Source organism: Sebastes umbrosus, chromosome 24, assembly GCF_015220745.1.
Source record: "Sebastes umbrosus isolate fSebUmb1 chromosome 24, fSebUmb1.pri, whole genome shotgun sequence".
NCBI classification, from domain to species: Eukaryota; Metazoa; Chordata; class Actinopteri; order Perciformes; family Sebastidae; genus Sebastes; species Sebastes umbrosus.
The window spans coordinates 8,428,206-8,454,750 of NC_051292.1; the positions used below are offsets into that span (position 1 = coordinate 8,428,206).

Sequence of the window (26,545 nt, forward strand, 5' to 3'; positions counted from 1 at the left end):
AAAGACAAATAACTGTATGATTTACCTTTAATTTTTAAAACATTTGAGGTGAAAAAAAAATACAGCAAATATATAGAGAACATTCATCTGTCTGCCAGATGGAAGATGTGCCTTTTCAAATTATCAGCTCATGTAATAGCAGCAAAGGGCCACATGGTGGCGCACTAATCTCAAACTACGATGCTTGATGCACAGATTCACAGAGAGAATCAGCATGAGAAAGATTTTTATCCTCAGAGAATGAAGTTGAATTATGATAAAATACAAATAAAACAGGAGTTTAGTATGTTAGTCTTTAAATAGTCTATACACATACATACATATATATATATGTATGTATGTATGTGTTTATATACATACTGTATATATACTGTATATGTATATATAAATGTAACATGTAAACATAACACTGCTGAAATCTTACTTCTTTTAATATTGTTCACGTTCATATCATATACATTATGTGTATATATAAAAAACATATATATATACCATATATATATTATATATATAAAACAAGTCTTACTACTTTTGATATTATTCACGTTCATATTATATACATTATATGTGTATATATAAAAAACATATACATATATATGCTGTATATAAATATATATTTGACCTTTTAATAAATTTGGGTATAAACAAATATTAGAGATTAAACACACATCTCCCATCTCCCCTCCCCCACCCTTGACACAGCATCAGTGTTTACTTGTCTCTCCATGGGGAGGGAAAGGGGTCGTGTCCCAGTCATGACCTCCATTGTGTTCTGGAGGGGATGCGATATATCTAAGGGGTGTGTGGAGAGTCTGTGTGTGTGTGTGTGTGTTGGGGTATAAGGATGCAGTTCAAAGGAGGACAAAATATTGATTCATACACAGCCGTGTAATTGCTGGAGGCATCTGTTGCCACGTGGTTTGAACTTTCATGTGTGTTTGGGAGTGTGAATGAACTGGTCTGAGACACCCTTTGTCTGGTGACACAATAGAGGACGGAGGGCAGCGACAGCAGAGTAATGTGAAATCAATCGGTGGGGAATATATGTTTGAATTGATTTTGTGTTACCTTTATTTAACCAGATAGACTCAGTGAGGTTAAAGGTGTAGTAGTATAGGAATCGGAAGTTGTGTCTATACCTATGCACATGTACGAGATGTTAAAATCTGTGTCCCTGATTACGTTTAAAGAAAAATAATTCTTAAAGCATGTCGATTTCACATATATAAATCAAATTAATGCCCACTGATGCTTACAGCCAATCAGGGCGCAGCATCTGGACTGCTCACATTCATTCCTTTAAATCAGTGGTTCCCATCCTTTTTGGATTGTGACCCATTTGCTGATTCACCCATTTTGCCCAGATTTACATGAGATCCAGTCTTAATCTTAAACTAAGCTAACTTGCTGCTGGCCGTAGCATTATATTTACTGTACAGATAGGAGAGTGGTATTGATCTTCTTATCTAGCTCTCGGCACAACGCTGCATAAGCATATTTCTAGCAATGATAACTTGTCTGTAGGTTATGACCAGGTCAAGCAAATAGGGATTTTTTTCCCCGTTTTGACTCATAAGTTAAGGAACATCAGGAACAATTAATATAATTTTGTTTGCATTTGAAGAACATTATTCTATATCTCCAAAATATCTCTCAAGATTTATTTAAAAGTTTAAAATATTCCAACTTTTAGATATATCTCTTCCTCGGGAGACAATAAAGTGTTCTCGTCAATACAAATGCATGTGGCCCCGAAGTTCTTCCTGTAACACTTCACAATGAGTTGTACATGTTCCAGTATTGTTGAATTTCCATTTCTTTCCACGTTGCTGCTGAGGAGTTATAGAACCAAACAGTGGGTGGTTGATTAAAGCGGCATAGTAATAATTGATTAAATTTGGGAGAGCCAGTCCCCCATGTAGTTTGGTTGATTTAATCGTCCTAGGTTTTTATACAAGGTTTTCTTTCTCCCCAAATTAATTTATTGCAGGATGACAACCGCTCCACCTGTCTTAATCTTTACTAAGGTGCTGGAAGAATCAATGAGTCCAAAAGATGATAGAAAAAGATATCCGCACACTTAGATCTATGCAGTATTCCACTTTTAATTTATTAAAGGTCCCATATTGTAAAAAGTGAGATTTTCATGTCTTTTATATTATGAAGCAGGTTTAAGTGATATATAAATACTGTGAAATTATCAAAACGCTCAATCCATGGAGAAATACACACAGCCCGTATTCAGAAACTGTGCGTTTGAAACAAGCCGTCATTATTTCTGTCCATTTGTGATGTCACAAATCTACAATATTTAGACCATTTCACAGTTTTAAACTTAAACATACTAAATGTGTCCCAGTTTATTTCCTGTTGCAGTTTATGTGAATGACATCAGCTGACAGGATGTAAACATGGACCCAAGCTGTTGCCTAGCAACGCAATTCCGTTGCCATTCCGTTGAAATGCGCTAAAACGGAGCGTTTCAGACAGAGGGTGAATACAGGTATATTCAGACAGACATTATGAGAAAAATAATGTGTTTTTTGAACATTAATGCATGTAAACATGTTCTAGTAGAAACCCAAAATACAAACATTAACCTGAAAATGAGCATGAAATGTCCCCTTTAAAAGGTTTATCCCATTGGTTAAAGATTTGTTTTTATAAACATATATTTTTTTCCTTACTTAAATGTCTTAATCAAAGGTATAACTACTACTACTACTATTATTATTATTATTATTATTATTATTACTTTTTTTACTTTTAGTATTTTATTCTATTTTTGTTTTGTATTATTTATTTATTTATTTAGTAAGTTAGTTAGTTCATTTTTTTTTAGATTTTTAAACTACTACAGTTATTATAATCATTATTATTAGTAATATTAGTATTATCTTTTTGTACTTTTTAGTTTTTATGTAAAATTATATATTTAGTTAATTTTTTGAGATGGGGTGTTGTTTGATACTTCTCTTTTTTTCTTTTCTAAAAATTAACTACTGTAAGGATCACAATTTATCAAATACAGTATTAAAAAGAGTATTAAAAAAGGGGGAGGATCAGTGTCAAATATCAAATATTTCTTTCTTCTCCTTTATTAAAGAACTAGAAGTTACCTGACGTAAAAAACAACCCAACAGCTATTTGTTTACATTCTGTTTTAAGAGGCTGCGTCAAGGCCTCGGTGACTTCATTGTGTCTCTCTCACTGACTGTGTCCATGCCAGATTAACATCACTCCACTGTTTTGTTCTGTTGCTTCGAGTGAGTGAATGGTTGTATCACTGACAACTGTCTACCTTGTTCAGCTTCATGGGCCGTGACAAAAACACTCCCTTCGTGTGGGTGGACGAGAGAATAGATGGTGCTTTTGCTCTAAATATAAAAAAATAAATAAACAATAAACCTCTGTGAAAAAAAAGTCTTTTGAATAAAATTTTATACTAGCAATGCTATTTAACAACAATAGAATTTAACATCTAAAACCAATTTTTCTTGTAATATGTTTGCCTTTGAAGTGACTGCAACCAGTTGCCTTCTTCGGAGAGGGAACAGAAGATGTTCCAGCTCGTTTCCATGCCATCAACAGCTTTATTGATCGCTGTCAATTTCCGCTGTTGACATGTGTGACATCCATTGAGGCAACAGCCATTCTCCGCTCCCATCTGCTTGTTTAGGGGCAACATCACTGATCAAACAAATGTCTTCTAATGGTTTTGATCTTTAGGAGATAATCCATCACAAATCATCGGTAATAACTATTTCTCTCCTCAAATGTTTTCAGAATCAACTTGTAGTGTACTGTTTAGCTGTAAAATGAGAAAGTTTGTGATCATGTTGAGATCTCTTGAGGAAATACCAAGCACCGCCCACCAGCTGGAGCACAGCCAATAGGAACGCTCTCTGTCCGAAATGAACTGTGATTTGTCAAAGTCTCCCGTCACAGGCTAGATTTTCTCAAGCGCAAAAATAGAGCCATGAGGAGGAGCAGAAGTCTAGTTTTCTCTCAGAACACTTGAATTACAATATGCTGAAAGGTTATTATGGAATTTCTTTGCCCAATGATGCCAAAAATATACTGCCTACTGCCACTTTAAAGATCCCATATCGTGCTCATTTTCAGGTTCATACTTATATTTTATATTTCTACTACAACACTTTTACATGCTGTAATGTTAAAAAAAGAAAAGCTCTGTTTTAGTGCATTTCAACGGAATGGCGTTGCTAGGCAACAGCTTGGTTCCATGTTTACTTCCTGTCAGCTGATGTCGTTCACATACACTGCAGCAAAGCCTATGGAAAGGAGGCTGGGTCACGGTCGGACATGGGTCTTGGGGTATGGGGTATGATACATGCGCAGTGTAACAGAAGCTGCGGTCGTGCGTTGCGATTGGCTCAACTTCAGCGAGTGCAGGCGAGATTTTACTGCGCATGTGTTATACCCCCGGAGATATGACGCATGACCTAGCCTCCTTTCTATAGGTCTTGCACTGCATCAGGAAATATACTGGGACACATTTAGGATGCTAATGTTTAAAACAACGAAATGGTCTAAACATATTGTAGATTTGTGACATCACAAATGGACAAAAATCCTGACAGCTTGTTTCAAAAGCACAATTTCTGAATACGGGCTGTGGGTATTTCTCTGTGGATTGAGCGTTTTGATACTTTCACAGTATTTATATAGCACTTACTTTATGATGTAAAAGACATGAAAATCTCACATATGGGACCTTTAATGCTATATTTGCATTACTGTATATACTGTAATATATTACAGCAGGTTCTTTGGTGTTTGTAATATTGGCAGTGGTCTCACGTGTTGAACACACCCCCCCTAGCGCCATGTGTCTGTACTACACCTCCATATGCTTGAAGCTCTGCCCCCTGTGTGAAAATTCCTGACTGCCAGGCAGGGTGATTCCTCCGGTCACCGAGGATCTGCTTCCTACTGGAAGCCTATAATACCGTGGTGCTCTGGGGGCAAAACTATTTAATAACCTCTGGATAAATGATCAACTACTGGAATGATATCTCCACGGATAAAGGGTGAGTTATGTGTCAGTATCGCTGGAAGGGAAGGGAGGTGATATACTGTCGGTGTCATGTGTATTCTGCAGATGTTAGTGTGTGAAGCTGTCTTATAATGTCTTCATTCGCTGACAAACATGGAGCTTACCGTGTATTTTTTTTGTGTGCACAGAACAAAGGGGTTGAGTGTTGAGCTGAGCGTGTTTCTTTATTATAAAGAAAGACTTGGGAACACGCCCTTGCTGTCTTTTTGCTACCTGTATGAAAGGGAACTTCATGTGAATGCCCTCAAACTGCAGTCAGACCGACGCACAACCAGGGAAGTTAGAACCGAATTTTGATACATTTTTGTTACATTCTGTTCCATTTTTGTTACAGTTTGTTACATTTTTGTTACAGTTTGTTACATTTTTGTTACATTTTGTTACATTTTTGTTACATTTTGTTACAGTGTCGTTTTTTTTTGTGTCAAACAGACGCCCCTCTTCAAGCAGAAACTCAGACTGTGAGACAGTAAAAAAAAAAGTCAACTATGTTTCTCACGGTTGACTGGAGCCGCATTACCCCGGCTGGTGCACCGCAGCTCAGCTGTACACTGTAACCTGCAGCGGCGGATTGATATATATATATTATAGCAGCTGAAAACAACCCAAGAAACATACTGAACAGCCGTGTGAAACCACCATGGCGTGCTTTGGTTTCTCAAGTAGTCGCATAAATAGGTTAGTGAGGTGGAGCAAGAAGGGGGGGCTTCTAAGGCCACGGTGAAACCAGGGAGTTTCCTGCGTCTAGGTCTGGTCACAGGTAGAGGCTGGGCGGGTAAACCTGCTCTGGAGCTCCACAGGACAGACTACTAATAAAGTGAGACCTACATTTCTCCTCATATAGCCTGCTTTGCTTAAATTCTCCTAGGTTTAATATAAGTTTTCCTTTTTGGTTGACTTTCCATAGTTAACAACCATAGTTCAGCGCAGCAGCTTATTTTCTGTTTATTAAAATGTATTAAAGGTCCCATATCGTGCTCATTTTCAGGTTCTTACTTGTATTTTGTGTTTCTACTAGAACATGTTTACTTGCTGTAATGTTAGAAAAACTTTATTTTCCTCGTGCTGTCTTCCTGAATTTACCCTCTGCCTCAAAGGCTCCGTTTTAGTGCATTTCAACGGAATTGCGTTGCTAGGCAACAGCTTGGGTCCATGTTTACTTCCTGTCAGCTGATGTTATTCACATACACTGCAACAGGACATAAACTGGGACACATTTAGAATGTTTACGTTTAAAACAGTGTAATGGTCTAAATATTGTATGTTTGTGACATCACAAATGGACAGAAATCTGAACTGCTTGTTTCAAACGCACAATTTCTGAATACGGGCTGTGTGTGTTTATCCGTATATATTGAGCGTTTTGATAGTTTAACAGTATTTATAAAGCACTTAAACCTACTTTATAATATAAAAGACATGGAAATCTCACTTTTTACAATATGGGACCTTTAAGTCTGAATGCAGCAGTAGCCTTGTGGTCATACTTTTTTTAATATTTGCCTACATAAAGATGTTATCAATAACACCTTTAAAACGTTAAAATGTATTGTATTACAATTATATAAAACAGAGAAAAGAAATAAATCCTCACATTTGAGAAGCAAATGTTTGCCATTTTTGCTTGATAATTGACTATTAATCGCCTGTCAAAATAATCAATTTATTAACTATAGTTATTCAACTTATGCCAACAAACAACAATCGTTTCATCAGTACATCTAAACATATGTTTAACTGATGACAAAGTTATTTACAACTTTATCCCTTCTAAAGTGCTAAAATATTACAAATAGACCTCGAAAAGAATTCAAAGATGACTGAATGGGCATGCTTGGTAACCAGCCATGCATTCACATTATTTAATAGAAACACTGTTAACTGCGCTGCAAGTAAAATAAATTGCAGTAGGAACACACACTGTATCTCAAATCTATGTAGCCGTCTGAGCAAAAGCTGCATGGTAACATAGCTTGACATCATGAGAGCCCAGACCGACATTTAATGGTGACAACGACCATTTCTTCCTCTCCATAAATTATGCAAGACGCTCATTATTGTGACAACTTTTTTGTTCTGGATCTGATTAACATGTGAGAGTTGGATTCTCTTTCCGTCCCAGAGAAGTTGTGGTGGTGGTTTTGCACGACAGCTGCAGGGAGAATATCGATAGCGATGATGGCACCTGTCAAGAGCTCTCACATGTGAGGTGTGTGCTAGAGCGTGGTGAGCTCCATGGATGTGTTTCTTGCTTACAGAGCTCACAACATGTATGTTAATATCACTTAATGTACAGGTTCCAGGGTGAACATAGACGTTGAACTCAAGTTTATTTCTTTAGTTGGACAGGTATTCCAGTCACAGACAGGACTTGCTTATTCTCCACTTTATCTCCATTTCATGAATAGGTCAACTCTGTCACAGTTGGAGCTTCTGGTTTGTTTTCAGTGCTGTGTTAGTAAAAAAAAAAAAGTGGAGAAAAGGGAGTCTCTTGAGAGGAAACAGGCAATATGTCAGTGTCATTTTCCCCCTACTTTCTGTTAACTCAGGGTTTATCAGTCCAGCTTTGTGAGGTGCAAGATATGACATGAGATAAACGGTGATATTCTGGTCATTGAGGCAGTAATAAGTGACATTCACCCACTGAGGTAAAATATATATTACGTAACCACACATTACAAGGGAATAAGACGCTGTAGAAACACTGGTAGTAATATCCAAATATTAATAGTCGGGCTATAAATAAGTGTGGGAAGTGATAGGCCTTTTTAAATTAAAAGCTGATTCAGCCTACTTTTGATGGCACCAATTTGCCAAATCAGTTGTGTTGATTTTGTCAGAGGGCGTCCCACAGTCCCACAGAGTGAAGCAAACTTTCGCCTTGCTTTACTCGCACGAGTTTGACCGCCGGTATCATTTATGTTCAGTCACACTAGACGCACTGAAGAGGCGAAGGAGCTTGTCTCCATATATACCAACAACTTTCCGCCATCAACCATGGAAGAAATAACCACTGTTGCTGCTTTGTACATGTCCTGAAACTCCCAGATACGTCAGAAAACCAAACGCCGTCGTGTTTGGGGTTCATAACGTCACCCTGCTGCGAGCTGTATTCACATACAGTGACTGTATCTAGCAAGCCACATGTTGCTTTTGCGGTATAATTAAACAGATTGTGCTGTGATTTATTTGCAATAAACCGATCAAAAGAATGCCGGAATAACAACATGATAATGCCGACTTGTAAAAAGTCTTAATTCATGCTTTGACAGGTCTGTCTGCAACACGAAAAGCAAACAACTTTTAAAATGCTTGTTTTCTGAATGGAGTTTGGATTGATCAGTGCCAGGCCATGCAGCAGCTCCATCAACACTCAACATGACGTCATCTAGGAATAAATACAACATTGACGTTGTTGTTTCTACCATAAACAGTCTGTGGTTTATACACATCCATTTATACACAAAGTGTAACCAATATATCACGTTTAAATGTTTCAACTCCCGCGAATACGCAAATTTCACGCTGTGCGAAAAGTTTGCTTTGCTCTTGGTGTGAATGCGCCATTAGAATATGAAAACCCCTGCTTTATAACTTCTCCAGCTAATGCAATCATCAGCAGGTTTATTTACTGACCGCTCAGCTTCAGCTCGATGTGGTTGCCTAGTAACACCAGCACAAAAATGCAACAGGTAAAGGCCAAATGTGAGTCAGGCATAAGGGTCTGAGTCAGTGTTAGTCCCACATACCTGTTAGTGAGAGCAGATATATAAACTCTGGATCTGCTGCTGTTTCATCTCACTTCCTCATTGTCCGTCATTCATCTCTCACAGGATATCTGAGGTGACACTCGGGAATGTTGATTGAATTCCGCTGAATTAATGACCCTCATTTGCTCAGTCACAGACAGGAACCCAGTGAGCATGTGACCAGGTGGGACCGACTCGCTTTAATGTTTCCTCGTGTCCCGGCGGGTCGTGTGACAGACTTACCTTCTCTCAAAGCTTATTGTGCATGAGCTGGTTGTCTCTTATTATGGTGTGAGGGGATGTGTTACAGTGATAATAGAGGCAGAGCTACGAGGGCGTCATGGTTACGGAGGGAGGGATGTCATGAGGCGAGAGGGAGAAGTGTCAGCGAATGGTGCTCGAAGTAGCTTAATTTCTCTGTTTAAACAGTCAAAAGGCAGGTCAAATCTCGCAGCCTAGTTATCCACAATAAGTAATTATGTGTTAATCCCCAATTTAGCACGTAAACCCATCATCTCATGCTGCTAAACAAAGGTCATATACACCAGTAGCTCTAAATACGTATGAGCTTTTAATAGCATCTCTGCTCAGACTGGCAGTACTCCAACAGAGACCACATGATGTCTACTAATTCAGCCCGGATGATTTCAATCGTCATTTCCTGGTCTCTTTTTTGCTATGGTTCAGTTGGATTATTATTATTATTGTATAGAAGAGAGTTGCCGTAGTGGATCAGTGTAAAAAGTAGTGCAGGAATCAAAGACAGTGGGATTTCAGGATAAATCACTACAGGGGGCTTTTCACTTTTTTCACTTTTATTGGGGTTTTCAGAGTGAAACATACAGATGAACAATAGGAAGAAGTAATTTAAGTACAGTTATTATAGACAGACGTAAAAACAATAATAAAACAAACCAATGTTTTTACATCACATTGTATTATCTGTGCATGTATGAAGAAAAAGCAGTATTGCAATTAGTTTGCAATACTTTCATTTCATTAAAAGTTCAGTTCCACTATAAACAAGATGCATTAGAAAAAAAAAAAAACAGGAATAATGGAGTGAGGAAAAAAAGTTGAAGAAACTGTCCATGTCTGGGCTTCTGGGGCTTTTCACTTCTATTCCGCAGAAGGAACAGATGAACGGCTCGCCTGAGTGGAGGTTCGGAATGAAAACATGCCGGATCGTCTTATCTGGTCCATTAGATGCTTAATTTGCCGCTTTACACAGGGAAACAGGAAGTGCTGTTGCTGCTCCTTGCTAGATTCCTACTCATACAGTGTGTCTCGAGGTCGGTTTGCAGGGCAGCACTTTGCTGGTTCAGCGACTGCAGCAGGATGAGGACATACCATAAACTACACAGAGCAGTATGAAAATGAGAATAATGCTGTTTGAGATGTCACACTACGTACTGCCATAGTCAGTATGTCAGTGCATCTGTATCTCCATGTATTCACTTCAGTGGCTGATAATCGAATCTCGCCAAGTTATATTGGATGTGATGTGAAGGGTGCAGCCGAGCAGAGCCGATTTGTTTACGGCGGCGGCTGACAGCAGATGTCTCGTGGCTCCAGTGTAACTTCGCTCTGGATGAAAGTATTTACTCGGGCTGTTTACGCACGTCTGTTTATTTACCTCCCGGTTTAGGACGCTGGATGTTTATCCTGTACCTCGAGTAGACGCTCAGGTTGTTACACCTGTTTTTATTTGTTTCTCCATATGAATGTTTTGTCGGGGCATTTGAGTCTTTAAAAACCCCCTGGTGCTGTGTTACATGAAGGAATTTGGGCCCACAGAAGCTTTCCTGAATTCATGTTTTCACGTGATACCCTTCATGCTTCATGATTGCTGTGATAATGTCGCTCCTTCCTCCTCTCCCGCTCCTTGTAGCCAATGTTTGCCAGGACAAACAGACAAGCCGGCAGCTCAGCGGGGGTCTTGTGTTACTGTGAAGAACCTGCCAGGCCTCCTTCCCTCCCTCCCTTCCACGGTGGCTGTGGGGGATTCCTATTTCAGCCCCGGACTCTCCCCGCAAACTTGAAGTGGTTCCGCTTACCAATTTTCTCTGGCATGGCAAAGACAGAAACCACATGTGAGAACACCCGCAGATCCTGTTTCACTTCAATATAGACCTCAGAGCCAGCAGGCCTCTCGCTGGGTTGCAGGACTGTACTGAACCGTTTGCTCAGCGGGAAGTATCTGAAACGGGTAGAGATGATGTGCGCAGACACTGACTCCAGGAAATAATCGATCAGCTTTTGTGCGAGCTGCTGTCTCTACTCGCTGCTGCACTCTGACTGAACCTGGACCACGCACTCATTTAACCCTATTAATCCCTCATTTAGCTGCGTGCCCTCGCTTTTAAGAGGATTAAAACAGGTGATGGAAATGCCTCTGTGATTGTGTCCAGCTTGCATAGCGGTCATTACTCAATGGGTGAATTCCTGCAGTAGATTATTAGCAGGGCCTGGACACTTCCATCCTCCTACAGGACCCTTTAAAGGTCCCATCTTATACTCATTTTCATGTTCATACTTGTATTTGGGGTTTCTACTTGAACATGTTTACATGCTTTAATGTTCAAATAAAAAAAAGTAATCTGTTTGAGGCTTTTACCTCAGAGATGATTAGAAAGTGACCCAAAGACTTTTGGGAAACCCCGCTTTACTGGAAGTACTCCATAGGATCATCAGCAGCTGGCTGGCGTTGAGACAGCAGAGAACCAGTTGAGGGAGGATTTGTCACCTTGTGAGGATGATTCAGGCATTTAAAAATGATTTGCACAGCGAGCATATCCAAATATGCAGTTGCGTAACCTTCAAAGTGTTTGCAGTCAGGCTGTGACAGTCACACAAGCATGAATAGTCGCTCACAGATGTGCCGACACCACAGAACTGGGTCATACTGGATGTTTGTGTATTTTTGGTCCCAGTGAAGTGCGTTTTCCTTCCAAGTGGCAGATAAGGTACTAAATCTGGCTAAGTGGAGTTGTGAATGCCAACAAGCAGGGAGAGGGAGACGGTTCGCTCAGTTTCTCAGCACCTTTCAAGGCGACTGGAGTCATAAATCAGCCGTAAATCTTTAGACTTTTTCTGGACGAGTTTCGATCTGGAGGCGTGCTGCAGCTTCAGACCATGTCGGGACAAAGTGGTGGTATGAAGGAGGAGATAGGAAGGTATGAAGCACTCTGGATGATTGATGCAGATATTAGAAAAAAAGGAATGTGTTATTTCCCCCTAATATACTGTAGATGGATAACTTGTTTGAGAGAGTCCTCTGGTTAATACCAGCTATTTCTGTCCTCCACTCCATAGTGGATGTTTAATGCCAAGAGTAGGCGGGTTGGCTCAAAGTACACATGTACGGGGAAGTGAGTGGAATTTGATTCAGGTCTTTTTGAGTTTTAACTACATGTGTATTTCCCATTTTTCATCTCACCCAGAGCTGTCTGAGACGCTGTGAGTGTGTGTGTGTGTGTGTGTGTCATGCAGGTATGAGTGTTTACAGCCTGCCTCAAGCTACCCATGACTCACTGTTCTCTCTCTCTCCCTTTGTTCCATTTTAACCATTCAAACATCTTTTACTTTGTCACATCTCTTGCTCACTTACTCTGAACGTACCGTCCTCCGATCATCCACTATTTCTCCTTAATGCAAACTAGTTGAACCCCTTCCTAGTGAATTTCTCCTAAATTCACCAAAAGTTAGCTTTAGATAATGCCTCATTTACATATTTAAACTAGGCCTGTCAAAGTTAACCCGATAACATCACGTTAATGCAAATTAGTTTTAACGCCACAAATTTCTTTGAGGCGACTTGTGATTTCAGGGGTTCAGTTTTAAAGCTAAAGGTATCATATGCAACTAGAAAACCTAAGGAATCCATTGGTACCAACGATGTCATACTAGCTTGTCGTGGGGTCCTTTGACCTCTGACCTCAAGATATGTGAATGAAAATGGGTTCTATGGGTACCCACGAGTCTCCCCTTTACAGACATGCCCACTTAATGGGGGCATGTCAGCACACTGACACACTGACAGCTGTTGTTGCCTGTTGGGCTTGAGTTTGTCATGTTATGATTTGAGCATATTTTTAATGCTAGATGCAGTACCTGTGAGGGTTTCTGGACAATATTTGTCATTGTTTTGTGTTGTTAATAGATTTTCAATAATAAATATATACATACATTTGAATAAAGCAAGCATATTTGCCCACTCCCATGTTGATAAGAGTATTAAATACTTGACAAATCTCCCTTTAAGGTACATTTTGAATAGATAAAAAATGCCGATATTTATTTGCCGATATTTTTTTTACCCTATTCACCTGACCTGTCTGCCTTTAAGCACATAAAAGCATCTATTCCAATAGAAAGAAAGAACAAAACTTAAAAAACATTAGTAAAATGCATGTAAAGTAAGAGATGTAGCATGCATTTAGTTTCAAGTATCCATCCGGAGAAGTTTGTTGTGTTCATCTCGACGGGCGGTTTTCACATTTTTTAAACTGTAGCATGTCTAGCTGTGGTGTCACCAGATAGGAATGCTGCACAGAGGAGGATAAATAATGATTATAATAATGCTAGTTCATCTATTATTTTGATTTACAGCTGCATTCTTAAAATTATTGCATGCTTTATATTTTCAATTTTATTATAAACATTTATATATATGGCCTTATCTCAGTCTCAGTTGTAAATAGATGAAGTATTTTATTAATCCCAAAGAGAAATGTATCAGACTAAGACGCTGCTCTAGTTTCTATCAATGAAACTAAATCTAGTTTTCAGAGAGAGTGCATTAATAATACAAACATGTAAGCCACATTTCTAATTCTTTTGTTGGACTACTGAAAGTCCAATATCTTTCTAATGTGTTATTTGCTAACTGAATATAAATGGATGTGAATAAATAGCAGTGTTTTGTATTTTTGACTTGATAAATAACAGTGAAATCAATGAATCAAAATTGGAATAGATTAGATTTCTGGTGTTTGACTAATCAATTAATAACTCATTGTTTCCACAATACAACACTCTGCATGTCTAGTTAATGGCTGAAAATTATGATAATTTCATCAACCGCAATTTCTCAGTCCTAAGAAAGCTGGAACATTTTCAATTGAAAATGTTATCCTAGACTCTTAATAAATGCATCTCGGGGTTGTGTAGTGTTGGCATAGACATCACGTAGCGCTTCACTGCAAAAGTTTCATTATTTTCAAATGAAGCATGTCCTAGCCACAAGCAATTCATTTTTTTCAGTTTCATTAATGGCATCCTCTGAGCACTGCTGCTGTGACGGTTTGGCTCAGAAACGTGATAACGAAAACTTAAAGGGATAGTTCGGGTGTTTGGAAGTGGGGTTGTATGAGGTACTTATCCATAGGCAGTGTGTTACCTACAGTAGATGACAGTCGGCACGCCCCCAGTTTGGAGAAACAGACGGGAGTACCAGCACGGGAGTCTGGTGTCATTGAAGAGAGCTTAGATAACGGCTTCAGTTCCCCGTTGGAGAGGGCTGTCTGACGGCAAGATGCAGTGAAAATATTCTAAATATAGCTTACACTTAAACTAATGTTGATTTTTTAGGTGTCAAAAATCCGTTTTGCTGCCGGTCTCGTCCACAGCAGTACATCGCTTTGCTCCTGTGGTGGTACCCCACTTTAAAAAAATCCGAACTATCCCTTTAACACACTTTATACTGATGCAATCAACTGTTTATTAAAAGTAGGTAGGAGGACTCATTGTTTGGAGCAGTTCTGTGGATTTCTTATTTAACTATTCCGTCGCAGCTCCCAAACTGGCAACACCTCCGTCTTATTGAACTCCTCCTGTGAAAAAGAAGCTCTTATCTTCACCACGCTCTCGCTGTGTTCGTCGTCTCAAAGCGTGTCAGTGTCAGGCTTAAATAGTTTGCCGTGTGTCTGTCAGAGACTCCAAACTGCCTCTGAACAACAGTTGTCAGCCATATGGGAATAAGAGCAAATTGCTGTTTCACGGTAGCAGTGTTTTATCTGGAACGCTCAGCTTTAACCTCCTGAGAGCTGCCTTTAACATCGTGTTGTCACTGCAGGTTTGTAGCCAGAAGACTGTGCTGCAGCTGCAGATAAACACAGGCACATCTGAGTATTTATGCATGAAGGGATGCTAACAAATACTAAATGATGAAGAGATGCGATGAAAAAGCCAGTGACTTGAATGATTGATCATGTGATGTTCTTTATTCCGTGTCAGAAGCTGTCTCTGTCTCGTTGGCTCCTCCTGTCTCTAACAGTCGAATGTGGGCAGGTTTCCCAGACATTTCACATTTTGAATTCAAATTTCCCGTCTGTCTACCCCCCTCCAGGTTGATGTTTCCTCACCGGGCGCCCCCAGGGTCGCTTTCAAGCCTGACCGCCGACAGCTCGCCACCTCTGTCAGCCTCTTGAGCGAGCCAATCGACCGCCTCTAGCTCGACAACACCGTGCACACGATTCCGCCGTGTCTGCCGGCGGTCCAGCCGAGCAGCCTCTGCGTTGCCCCGAGCCCAGCTGCCTGGGCAGGACTGCATCAACATGGACACAGAGTCCACCTACTCGGGCTATTCCTACTACTCCGGACGCTCCCGGGGATCCCACAGGCATGGGTAAGATTCTTTGTGTATAAAGAATGAGAGAAACAATGTGTTTTGTACATTAAAGCATGTAAACATGTTCTAGTAGAAATCCAAAATACAAGTATGAACCTGGAAATGGGAGAGAAGTTACAATATGGCCTAAAGTTGCTTCTGGCTTCTGTCACATATGGGAGAAACAGCCATGTAGTTTTGAATTGAGATAGATATCTTAATATATTATCTAAAGTTCCATTTTATAGACTGACTGATCAATCAAACAGTGAGTTTTTCTTTATTCCCTGATTTCTACTTCCTCAACCTTCCTTTCCCTACACATGTCCACCCTGTGACCCCGCCCCTCATGTATCTCTATCCTCCTCTCTGGCCTAGCACATGTGGAGCCCTCAGCTCGTGTAGGCACATTAGTCTGTCAGCAGTGAAATGGCCGTGGTTGACGGGCCTCAGGAAGGCAGCAGGAGACAGGTGCCAAAGAGGTCTGGCTGACTGATGGCTCAGTGGACACGTTGAGAGCCTGAGAGGGGATGAGAGGGGGCTCCTGTTCCACAGCGGCCCCTCCCTTCCAGCTGACGGGCCCCCTCTTGCTTTTTTTGCCATATATCTCTCGCTTCTCCGTCGCCACTCCCGCTCTCGCTGCCACCTGTTGCCATTTAAGGAACTTTGTGTCTCACGTCTACTTTCTGTCACCTTCGCTCTTTATCCTTCTCTTTCCTCTCCTTTCCATCATCATTCCCACCCTCGCTCATTTCTTTTTTTTTGCTCCCATGTGTCCGTCATGATATGAAAGCAGCAGCTGCCCCTTTCTCGTTCGCTCTTGACCTCCCCTCCGTATCGCCTCCCCCCACCACCTCCCCTTTCTTAAATGGATTCCTGGCTACTCTCCGAGGATGGGTCGGCGCAGGCGTATCACTTGTTACCCCGCTCGCTCGCATTCCCCGGGGCAGGAATGTGCCCTTGTAGCTCAAAGTTACGCCGAGCAAAAGTGGTCTCGCTTCATTTGGAATCAAAGATGGGAGGTGGGGGGACAGTGATGGCGTTGGTGGTGGTGGTGGTGGGAGCTCCTATCCCCCGCTACTTCTGTTTCTGAAGCCTTTCAAGTGAGTGACAGCAAATTGGAAAGGAACATATGGGCATCCCCGCTAAGCGCCTTTTGCACTCCTTCGCTCCTGCCATGACTGTGCCAAAGCCACCGGCTGGCCCCTAATTTGATATTCCCCCCAAAAAAAGAGAAATTGTCGCCTTTGAAACCCCTTGTCATCGTCGTCTGAAGGTAATCTTTTCACGCTGAGGGGTGCCACGCGTGAGGCGGTTCTGGATCACTGTAGTCTAATTACTGCTAATGCTCTCGCAACAGATGTAGGAACGTGGGAGTGCGATCACTTACAAATAATCCCACATCATCACATAGTTGTGTTTGTATCTATGCACATTTTAGAGTCAATCTTTAACATAATTTGTCAGAATATAATGGGAGAATGGAATTGTATTGGCTTAGGTTTTCATTACCAGACGGTGCAGGGTTTTTGGAGTTGTTTCCTCCCCTCCTGTGTCAAACAATCTTCAACTGGTGTCCAAGACACTTCCACAAAAAAAGTCCCCTGGTTCTTCAGTAATGCCAGCGTAGCAGCTCTGTCCATGGACGTTGCCAAAAGATGAGACAACAAGCTGATGACATCGATTTCTTTATTCGGAACTTCTTATTCCCTTCTGACCATGTTCACTTGGCACCAGAGCAAAACACTAATACACAAGAGAGCAGTCTTTTCAGTAATTATGGGTATTACAGCGCACTTTTGTATTATCCAGAATCCAGAGCTGCACCATTAACTGCGAGGGAAGGGCGTTAATATGATTATGAAGTCAATTACCACGACCTCTTGGAAGTAGCAAGAGGCTGTCATGTGTGTTTGTTTTTTCCCCTATATATTCTTTGGTGCAGTGCATAATCAGTCACAAATTTAGTTGCATGTTTTAAATGTTTTTTAGTTGGTAAATCTGAAGAATTTGGTTTTAAAATCAGACTGGTAATTCATTTTTTTTTAACTGCAAAAAATGATTATATTGTAATAAATGATAATAATAATAAATTTAATTGAAATAAAATAATATTTAAAAAGATATACGTCAATATTTGGCATCTCTGCTGTAATTGTGTACCAGCTGTACTCCCACCAGAGAGATTTTTCCACCCTAACCACTTTAAGGATTCATGTTCTATTGAGCTACTTTACTTCGTTTTTTTCTCTCAAAAGTTCCCCAAACCTTGGCTCCTTCACTCTGTCAATTTTGAGTATTTAAATGATTATGAAATTGCAAATCTCATATTAGCAGTTGCTCATGTGGAAAATTGGTTCTTTTGATTGGTCCAACTCCAATTACAGGGGCCGCGCGCCACATTCGCATGGGACTGAGCGAGTCATTTAAACTAATTCATTCATTTAATTTGGAGGTTCTCTTAAAGGAGACGTTCTGTATACATTTTATATAGACTTCTAAGTTGACCATAAAATGTTTTTGTTCTTTGAATACTGTGATATTAAAATGTGAAGATGTATGGAAGAGTGGTAACTTTTAATAGTGGTGTCAGTCAGGGTTGGAAATTAGCACCAGCCACCAGCCAAATGCTGGTAAAATATGCAAGTGGCTGCTAGATTGGATTCACCCACCAGCCAAAAAACAGTTGTAATCTATTGAGTGGCTGCTAGATGTTGGAATCCACCAGCCACAGTGGCAGGTAGTAGGCCTGCACGATATGAGGAAAATCTGCGATGTGTGATATCATTGTGCGGCACTACTGTAGCATTATCTATATGAGGCTAATCCTGAGGAGCAGCCAGGCCACATGACTGCTTATCACACCCAGTGGCCCTCTAACTCAACCTGGGTCAGCACCAGACTGCACGCGCTACAGTGGTGATTATATTCAGTGGAGCTTATCAGTCACTTTAAAGTTATAGGTAGCACTACCAAGAGGTTTGAACCCTTAATTCTTGGACCTATTGAGCTAAATGGACAGCAGACCTCAAATCAGCTCTTGCTGCTTGTTTTCCTCCGGTCTATGAAATCTTGCAGATGCCGTTAGGAGCACCAGAGGACACAGAGGCACATGATTTTTTCAGGTTACCTGTTTCATGTACTACTGTCACGATATAGCAACCGTTTTATTTTAATCACATTTGCTCCGATCTCGCCGACTTCAGCTTTAATTTCGTGATTGCTTGCTCTCGCCCTCCCTCCATTGCTAGATAACATGTTCATGAGTTTGAGATGACCCAGCTGAGTGTACGGTTGGTCACTTTTTATTTGGCGTCATGACTCTACCCATTTGGCTGAGGCCGAGGCCGAGTCGTCCACCGGTGCCTCTGCTCAGACGGCTGACACAAAAGCTGCGTGCCACACAGGTGTGCGGGTCGCCCTGCCAGCTGCAGAGAGAACAAATTGGTCCGGAGACAGTTTGGCTTGCCACGCTAGTTGGCTCTCCAATAGCCATCGCCCTCCCTCTGTGTGAGGTGGAGAATGCGACCGCGGCCACACTCCTCAGGTGTTAGAGGGAAACAGTGCTTCCGCAGCCTAATTGGCAGGACTCTGCCCCGGCTCGCCAGGCCTCTCTGCCCTCTCAGAACCCCCCCTCTCATCTCCACTGTTCCAAAAAGCCATACCCGTTTCAGGGATCCACGCTGGAAGTCAAATTCCATTAATCAAATCATAGCAGAGCGCGCTGTTGGAATACCAACGAGCCGGCTGCATGTTAATGAGGCAGGAAGAGGATGTGGGAAGGGGTGGTTGGTGGTTGGTGGGTGGAGGGTGGGAGAAGGTGTGTGTGTGTTGGGAGCGAGGTCTCCACACAGTGCGATCACCCCAGAAGCATGCTGGAGGGGGAATGAGAGAACGGCCTGGGGGAGGGGAGGGGCCGGTAGACAGAGGCCGATCTGTTCAAACCACTCCCTGGCTGCCCACAGGTCTGCTCGCCGCTTTATTTCCTGTCTGTGCATCCACATTTTCAAAATGCTGTTGTTGACAGTATTTGATGTCTAACTCGCATCATCTTTGCACCTTTCTTCTCTTACACATTTGTAGTCTCGCCAGCAGGCTGAGAACCAGGTGTTCCTTCACCTCCTGTTCTAGACTTTACCAGTGAGTCACGCTTCACTGGGATACACACGTTACACATGCTGTGTGTACAGACACACACTCACACGTTGTTTACTGTATGCCATTGGTTCCCAACCTTAAAATTAAGCACTTGTGACTCCTCATTACATTTGATCTCTTAAAGGGATAGCTCAGATTTTTTGAAGTGGGGTTGTATGAGGTACTTATCTATATGTATTTTGTATATACAGTTCCCTTTGTTAACACCCTATTTTGAAAAACGGACGTAGTCACACATGTATACTTCCTCTAACTTCTCCAAGTCCGTCTCTAGCTCTCCTGTCAGCTTCTCTTTATACATCCATGGTCAGCTCCATCGAGGCCGTCGGGGCTGTCTGAATACAAGTATGCACCTGAAAATAATCATAACAGTTCCTCTTTAAAAAAATTATTAGTAGAGTGAATTTATCTTTTTAACCCAACCTCCTGCTCCACTCTGCTCTCGACTCACTGTAGCTGTTACCTTTCCTTCTCTTTCCCCCAGAGCTGCTTATTATTCTGCTGATGACTTTGAAGTAGGATCAGTAGCGTTATCAGCCCTGCTGCTCCTCCCAGTCTCCTCCCAGTCCCCTCTCCTCCACAATTAATAATCCCAATCAGTGACAACCTTTGACTGATGATCACTGGAGAAGCCATTTCTACAGTGATGATGATCGCCATAATAATATTTAAAGTAATAATGATAGCTGTAATATATTTAAAGGCTTCCATCGACCTAATCTCCTCTGGATTTATTAGACAGGAATCTGTCAGTGAGAGAAGTCGCTGCAGGCTGTTGGAAATGAGCTTTCTCTTACTGAAACATTGATTTTCTGTGGGAATTTGTGTCCACATTCAAAAGGAAGTACAAGAATAGAGGCGGGAAGCAGACTGGTTAACACCCTTTTAATGAAAACACTCCAGTGCAACTGTGTTAGACTGTAACATATCCACTGCTGTCAATCTATACCGATTCCTCCGTTCCCCTGCAGGCAGGATATCCTGCACATTATGGTTATGAATAGTTATTGTGTGAGAAAGGAGCGTTCAAGGTTCACTTGTGTTTGTCATTTATAGTTCAGTAGAAGGCTGTCGTTAATGGGCACCAGATCTTATTTAGCTGTCAGACTTTCATTACCCAAACTTTGCGTCTTTGTTATTTTGTTTGTGCGACTTTGAAAAATATGAAAGCTGCTCTAATCAATATTTAATTTTTCTGAGCTTTCGCACTGCCAATAAAGGTATCAACCAATCACGTTGTGCGGAACCTTCAACCTTGAAGGCAACGCAGATCCAGATCAACTCCTTCCGTTGTTACCTTTCACAATAAAAGCCCTAGATATGTAATATTCACAGACGAGTATTTTCACATTTTTCACACTGTAAAAGACTTTAAACAGAAAAGTAGCGACACACTGTGCTTGAGTGTCTTAATGGAGAGAACGTTGTGGAAATTGGATTTGTTCCACTTCTGTTCGAGTGTCGCTCAGACAAAAGAAGTTATTACCATGAAGCGTAGCGACAGCAAGAAACTCAATTAGCATTTAGCAAGACAACAGCATCTGGAAACGTCCTTTGTGTTCTTCAGACGTGCAGCTGAAAAAAGAAGCGCACGACATCTCTTTCATTCACCCGATGCCCAATATGTTTGCCCAGTTAATCTCCTTAAAGCATCTTCAGCATGTCATATCTATATGAGATCTCTGGCGTCTGTCTGTCCGACAGCTCTCAAACACAACATCTGGGAATTATACAATAATTAAACATTGTGTTATCACTTTTACATTTTGATATGTGCTATAATGTATGCACTAAGTCCAAAATGTCAGCAGCTGGAGGGGGAGGGAAACCGATGAGGGATTAACTGTTGAGCTTTCTGTGGTAATGGAGCTGCAGAGCGGGCACCGTGCCATGTGGCGATGTGGTGATGCTGCGTGGAGGATGTGGAGACCCTCCGTTCACCCTCTATGCAGGATTAGGGCCGTAAGTGCAGGAGGGTCAGTCTGGCTGATGGAGCTCATATGTTGGAGACTTTGTAGTGAGAGTGATGCAGTGATGGAGGGAGGACGGATGAAGAGGGAGGGGTCTATGTGGGACAGAGTTCACACAGGCTCCAGTCATCGGAAATTAGACAGGAGACTGAAACAAAGCTTAGTTTAATTTCTCCACCTTCACACAGCGAGCTGCTCTGCTCTTATCTGACTCTAACAGCCAGCTGCTTTCACGTTGTCCCTGCTCTCTTTGTATGTACAGTATGATCATATATGGGTCTCTTTCAGCATGCTTATCTCTGAGACTTGCATGTTTCGCTGTAAAATAGGAAAAAAACAAGGCAAAAGTCAAAGGTCAGGGTGCAAAGACTGAAAGAAAAACATACAGTCATATTTGGTTCTTAAAGGGTTGTTCACTCACGATATACAAATTAAAAAAAAGTTCACTCTAAATATAGACAGCAGAAGCTGAGATATCCTGACTTTTAGTTCCTAGTATGGGTCTAGTGCCAAACACGTTGGATGCTACATTTCCCATAATGCATCTTTGATCAGTCCGTGTGGCGAATGTGATATCTCAGGAACACCTGGAGGGAATTTCTTCAAATTTAATAAGAATAAGATTTTGGTGGTCAAAGGTCAATGTCACTGTGAACTCACAAAACACATTTTTTGGCCATAACTCAAGAATTCATATGCTAATTATGACAATTTCACACAAATGTCTAAGAGGATAAAATGATGAAGTGATGACATTTTGGGCAGACATGGATATAAAGTGCAACTTGACTGGTCGGCGGAGGCATATAGCCACGAGGCGATAATTGTAGTTTAAGTTTGGAAAGCTCCTTCAGAGCCTCAGAAGATATAACAGTTTTCTCTAGAGCTGAAGCGAGTGACGGAAAATTAATCTGCACCAATTTTAATAATCAATTAATTGTTTAAATCATTTTCTTATGCAAAAATTCCCCAAAACCTGTGATTTTAAAGTGGACCTATTATGCTCATTTTCAGGTGCATACTTTGGGTTTCTACTAGAACATGTTTACATGCTTTAATGTTCAAAATGCGCTTCATTTTTCACATACCAGCTGTGCTGCAAGCACCTCTTTTCACCTCCTGTCTGAAACGCTTTTTCATTTGAGCTTGTGTACTAGTTGTTAGGGCTGTTGACAAGTCATTTTTTATGCTTTTTTCATGCTGAATGATGTATTTCCAAGAACTTTATGAGCGCTTCTCTGGTAAACACCAGATTTAAAGTGTTGCTTTTGTGTGATTCTTTGTGGAGAAACTCAGTTTAATAGATCTGTTGATGGGTTAGTCGACAAAATCGTACGAGTGTTAGTCGACTTGCATTTTTTTGATCGAAGACAGCCCTGCTAGTAGTTCTTTATGACAACATCTATACTACACTAACCACGATTTTTGCTTATTTCTTTGTGTTGCAGGGAGCGAAGCCGGGACCGCCACAAGTCCCGCAATAAAGACAGCCGCTCAGAGAAGTCGGTAACAATCAACACGCCGCCCGCAGAGCCGCTGCTGGGCGACTCGGCTGTTCGGGGTGAGCAGATCCAGGTAGGGCTGAACACGCCACCACTGCACTATCACTCAAAGCACACTCACAATTTCTCTACATTCTCTTTTCCCATTGCTGAACAGTGTTTTCACAAGTTGCTTTATAAATGCCTCTAATACAAGTTAGGTTATCTCTGCTAGTCTGATTTATAAGGGATTTAGAGAACAGCAGATTCATCAGTCAAAATGAGTTGGAATGATAATTGTGTTTATCAGCCTGGGCTGGGACGGGCCATCTGCTATTTGAGGGCAAAAGCCAGAAGGGCCAGTCCACTATTGGCGAGGTCTGGGCTGTCACTTTCAGGAAATCTATCCCAGATAAACAGGATATGGATGCAGCAGGTTGCTCCTCTAGCCATCACAACTTAGTTTTATCCCTTTTTGTCGGAAGCAAACACTGTATTTCACCACAGCGAGTGGGTCAATCCATGATGCGGTCCAGTGCAAGGTGGGGGCATTGCTTCATTGACCCCCCCCACCCCTGCCAAAATGGACTGGACCAAGCAAAAATAGCAGCTTTGCTCAGTAAAAATTTCAACTCTACCCTCAGAAACCATGCCGACTTTGATTTCAAAAACTGGATTATGTGATGGATTATTTGATAACAGAGAAATATAAGGTAGGAAAGTGTTTATCAAATCATCTTTTTCCTTTGGCATACGTAAAATGATAACTCCCAATATGTCATGTTTAGGCTGCATCATTGTGATGTGTTGGTTTGGCCATCAGTTCAAACATGTTGTTCTCGCCAAATATGATTCATTTCATACAGCAGACAGCTGCGTGATTATGTTTCTTGGAGTCAGATAAAAGGTGGAATAAATGGAAGACAGACAGCGCCATGATAGCTGGGCACGCTGGCTGCAAGTTGGCATGCTAAGACGTGAAACTCCTGGTAGCACCCAAGGGATACAAGAGTTCTGGGTCCAAAACAGTCACGGTGAAATCAAATGAGTAATAGCCAATTTGTTACCGTACGTTTTGTGTGGTATTATTGAGCCGAAACAACATTCATTTTTATGACCTTTAAAGACAGAGAAATGAGAAGTACTAATAGTTTCTTCCCAAATATTGACTAATAGCCAAAATGGAAACTTTTTAAAATAAAGGATATTAATTAATTATATTAATTAATTGTTTATGTTTCAAAAAATTCTTTTGAAAAAAAAAAAAAGCGCACTCTGCTCTGATTGGTCAACCGAACTAAACTCTTCGGACTCTGCTCCAGCTCCGCTCTAACTAGCTTTGTTTTGGGGCGTGCCAAACAAGCCGCAAGGCAGGTATTATGCAAATGTGTTACTTGGTGACATCATCATGTTACGGAAGAAAAGGCGGGACTTCAAGCGAGGTGTTTCAGGCACTTCAGGAGCAGTGTTTCTCCCTTTGGGCTTTCTAACTTTGCAGACCTTTTACATGCACAAAAAACTATATAACACACTAAAGGAAAGGGGAAAAGACAATAGGTCCTCTTTCAATAAATTAATTATATAAAAACAAACAAAAATGTTTTCCGTCTTGTGTGTATAAATCCTGAATCTTCCTGTATAAATCCAGGGAGCTTGTAACTCGGGTCAGTTAGGTTCATCAGTGTTTATTGGCACTCTGTCTTGCGTGTGTGATATGTTATTAATGCTGAAACCAGCGTTTAGTAATGTTGTGGTTGCTGCAGGGGTGTTTCCTAGAGTCCCTCCCTAATTGTTCCAGGAGATGGGTCTAATTGCTGGTGTTGGAGACTGTAAGCATTTGTACAGTGAGCATGGACGGTATTGGATGATGCTGCTACAGATGGTACACATAGTTTGTGGTATTTTCTATGTTTGTTGGCACAGTTTACAGCAGTCTTAATAATATACATCACCAGCCTGTTTGTTGTAGCCCTAACCCTAAGCCTCATATATGACTAAACTTTAAAGGGATAGTTTTGGTGTTTTGAAGTGGGGTTGTATGAGCTACTTATCCATAGTCAATGTGTTACCTACAGTAGATGACGGTCGGCACGCCCCCAGTTTGGAGAAACAGACAGGATTACCAGCATTGGGGCAAAGCAAGCACTGCTTTACCTCGCCATGCTTTCGCCAAAGCCACCAGACTGCATTGGAAAAGAAAAACAGTAATTTCACTTGGCAGAACCCAGCAGTTGCTGGTCTACCGCTGCCTCCATCGGTTAGTTTGTTTGTGTTATTGTGTGACTTTGGTTAGTTCAGATTCACCAAAGTCACACAATAACACAAACAAACTAACAGATCGAGGCAGCTGTAGACAACGAAATCCCCGTGCTCTGCGAGGTGAAATTACAGTTTTTGTCAATTGAGACTGGTGGCTTTTAAGAGAGCATAGGTGGATATAACGGCGTCAGTTCCCCATTGGAAATGCTTGTCTCACAGCAGGGTAAACCGGCAAAAATATTCTAAATATAGCGTACACATAAACTGATTTTTTTTTAGGTGTCTGAAAATCAGTTTTTCTACAGTAGTACATCGCTTTGCTCCCGTGCTGGTACTCCTGTCTGCTTCTCCAAACTGGGGGAGTACCGACCATCACCTACTGTAGGTAATACACTGACTATGGATAAGTACCTCATACAACCCCACTTCCAAACACCCAAATTATCCCTTTAAGTATCCAAAGTATCGCCACACACCACTGATGTCTTGTCACCTTGTTTATCCACAGCAGCTCTTTACATTAAAGGTCGTTGTAACTGTTGAGCTGATGCTTTCAGATGACTAAGAGGAGAGTTTCATGATATTTTGACGAGCGGTTCATCAACTGTCTGTCATACGAAAGAGTGAAATGTGTGCAGTTCTTCTTCCAGCATGCTTTGAAAGCAGGAGTTTCAACCCTCGCTGCTGGCAAGACTCAAATGCATTTAATGAGGGAAGAGATTTTTTGACCACAGACGGCCGTTCGCTTACCCAAGACTGACCCGCTCTTTCAGCCAAACAACTGTCAGGCACAGTGGCCCTCATCAAGTGTTCGGCTTATCCCGCTGTAGGGAAAAGATGACAAACACAAACACACCCCGACGCTCCAACGTTCACCAGCGTTTACTGACCTACTTGGCGCTCACTTTCCCTTGTGGCGAGACTCGTTAGCAGCGCCCCGCGTATGTGTGACTGTTTCTTTGTGTGTCTAATTTTAACACATGACAGGATTTGCCACAGAGCACAGCCACCCTTAGTATTTTGCTCTTCATGTCTTATTCATGCCGTGGCCTGCAGTGCTGCTGCTGACAGGGCGGGGAGTGTTTTGGCTTTAGTTTGAGTAATCAGGGCCACCGATTCTACTGAGAGAGCGGCTCAGCACAAATCCCCGTGTGTGCTTGTACGCTCTGGTCTCACATATGCTCCTGTATGTGAATAGCTTGTGTTCTGTGTGTGTGTCAGTCTTGTCTCCTATTCTA

The 26,545-nt window shown here is 41.4% G+C and overlaps 1 protein-coding gene across 4 annotated transcripts in view; it reads left to right on the top strand.

Annotated features, from left to right (window-relative positions):
* The window catches only part of LOC119483604 (vang-like protein 1), a 78,859-nt gene that overhangs the window by 27,099 nt on the left and 25,215 nt on the right, over positions 1-26,545 (top strand). Inside the window, exons 1-3 of one of the 4 annotated variants that reach the window (XM_037761846.1) lie at positions 4,694-5,054; positions 15,179-15,457; positions 23,016-23,142. In XM_037761846.1, the coding sequence (XP_037617774.1) occupies positions 15,387-15,457; positions 23,016-23,142 (198 nt within the window). In that variant the 5' untranslated portion in view covers positions 4,694-5,054; positions 15,179-15,386. Of the gene's footprint in view, positions 1-4,693; positions 5,055-5,485; positions 5,898-15,178; positions 15,458-23,015; positions 23,143-23,279; positions 23,762-26,545 lie in introns of those variants that run through there. The other 3 variants (XM_037761847.1, XM_037761848.1, XM_037761850.1) reach the window with 3 other exon arrangements.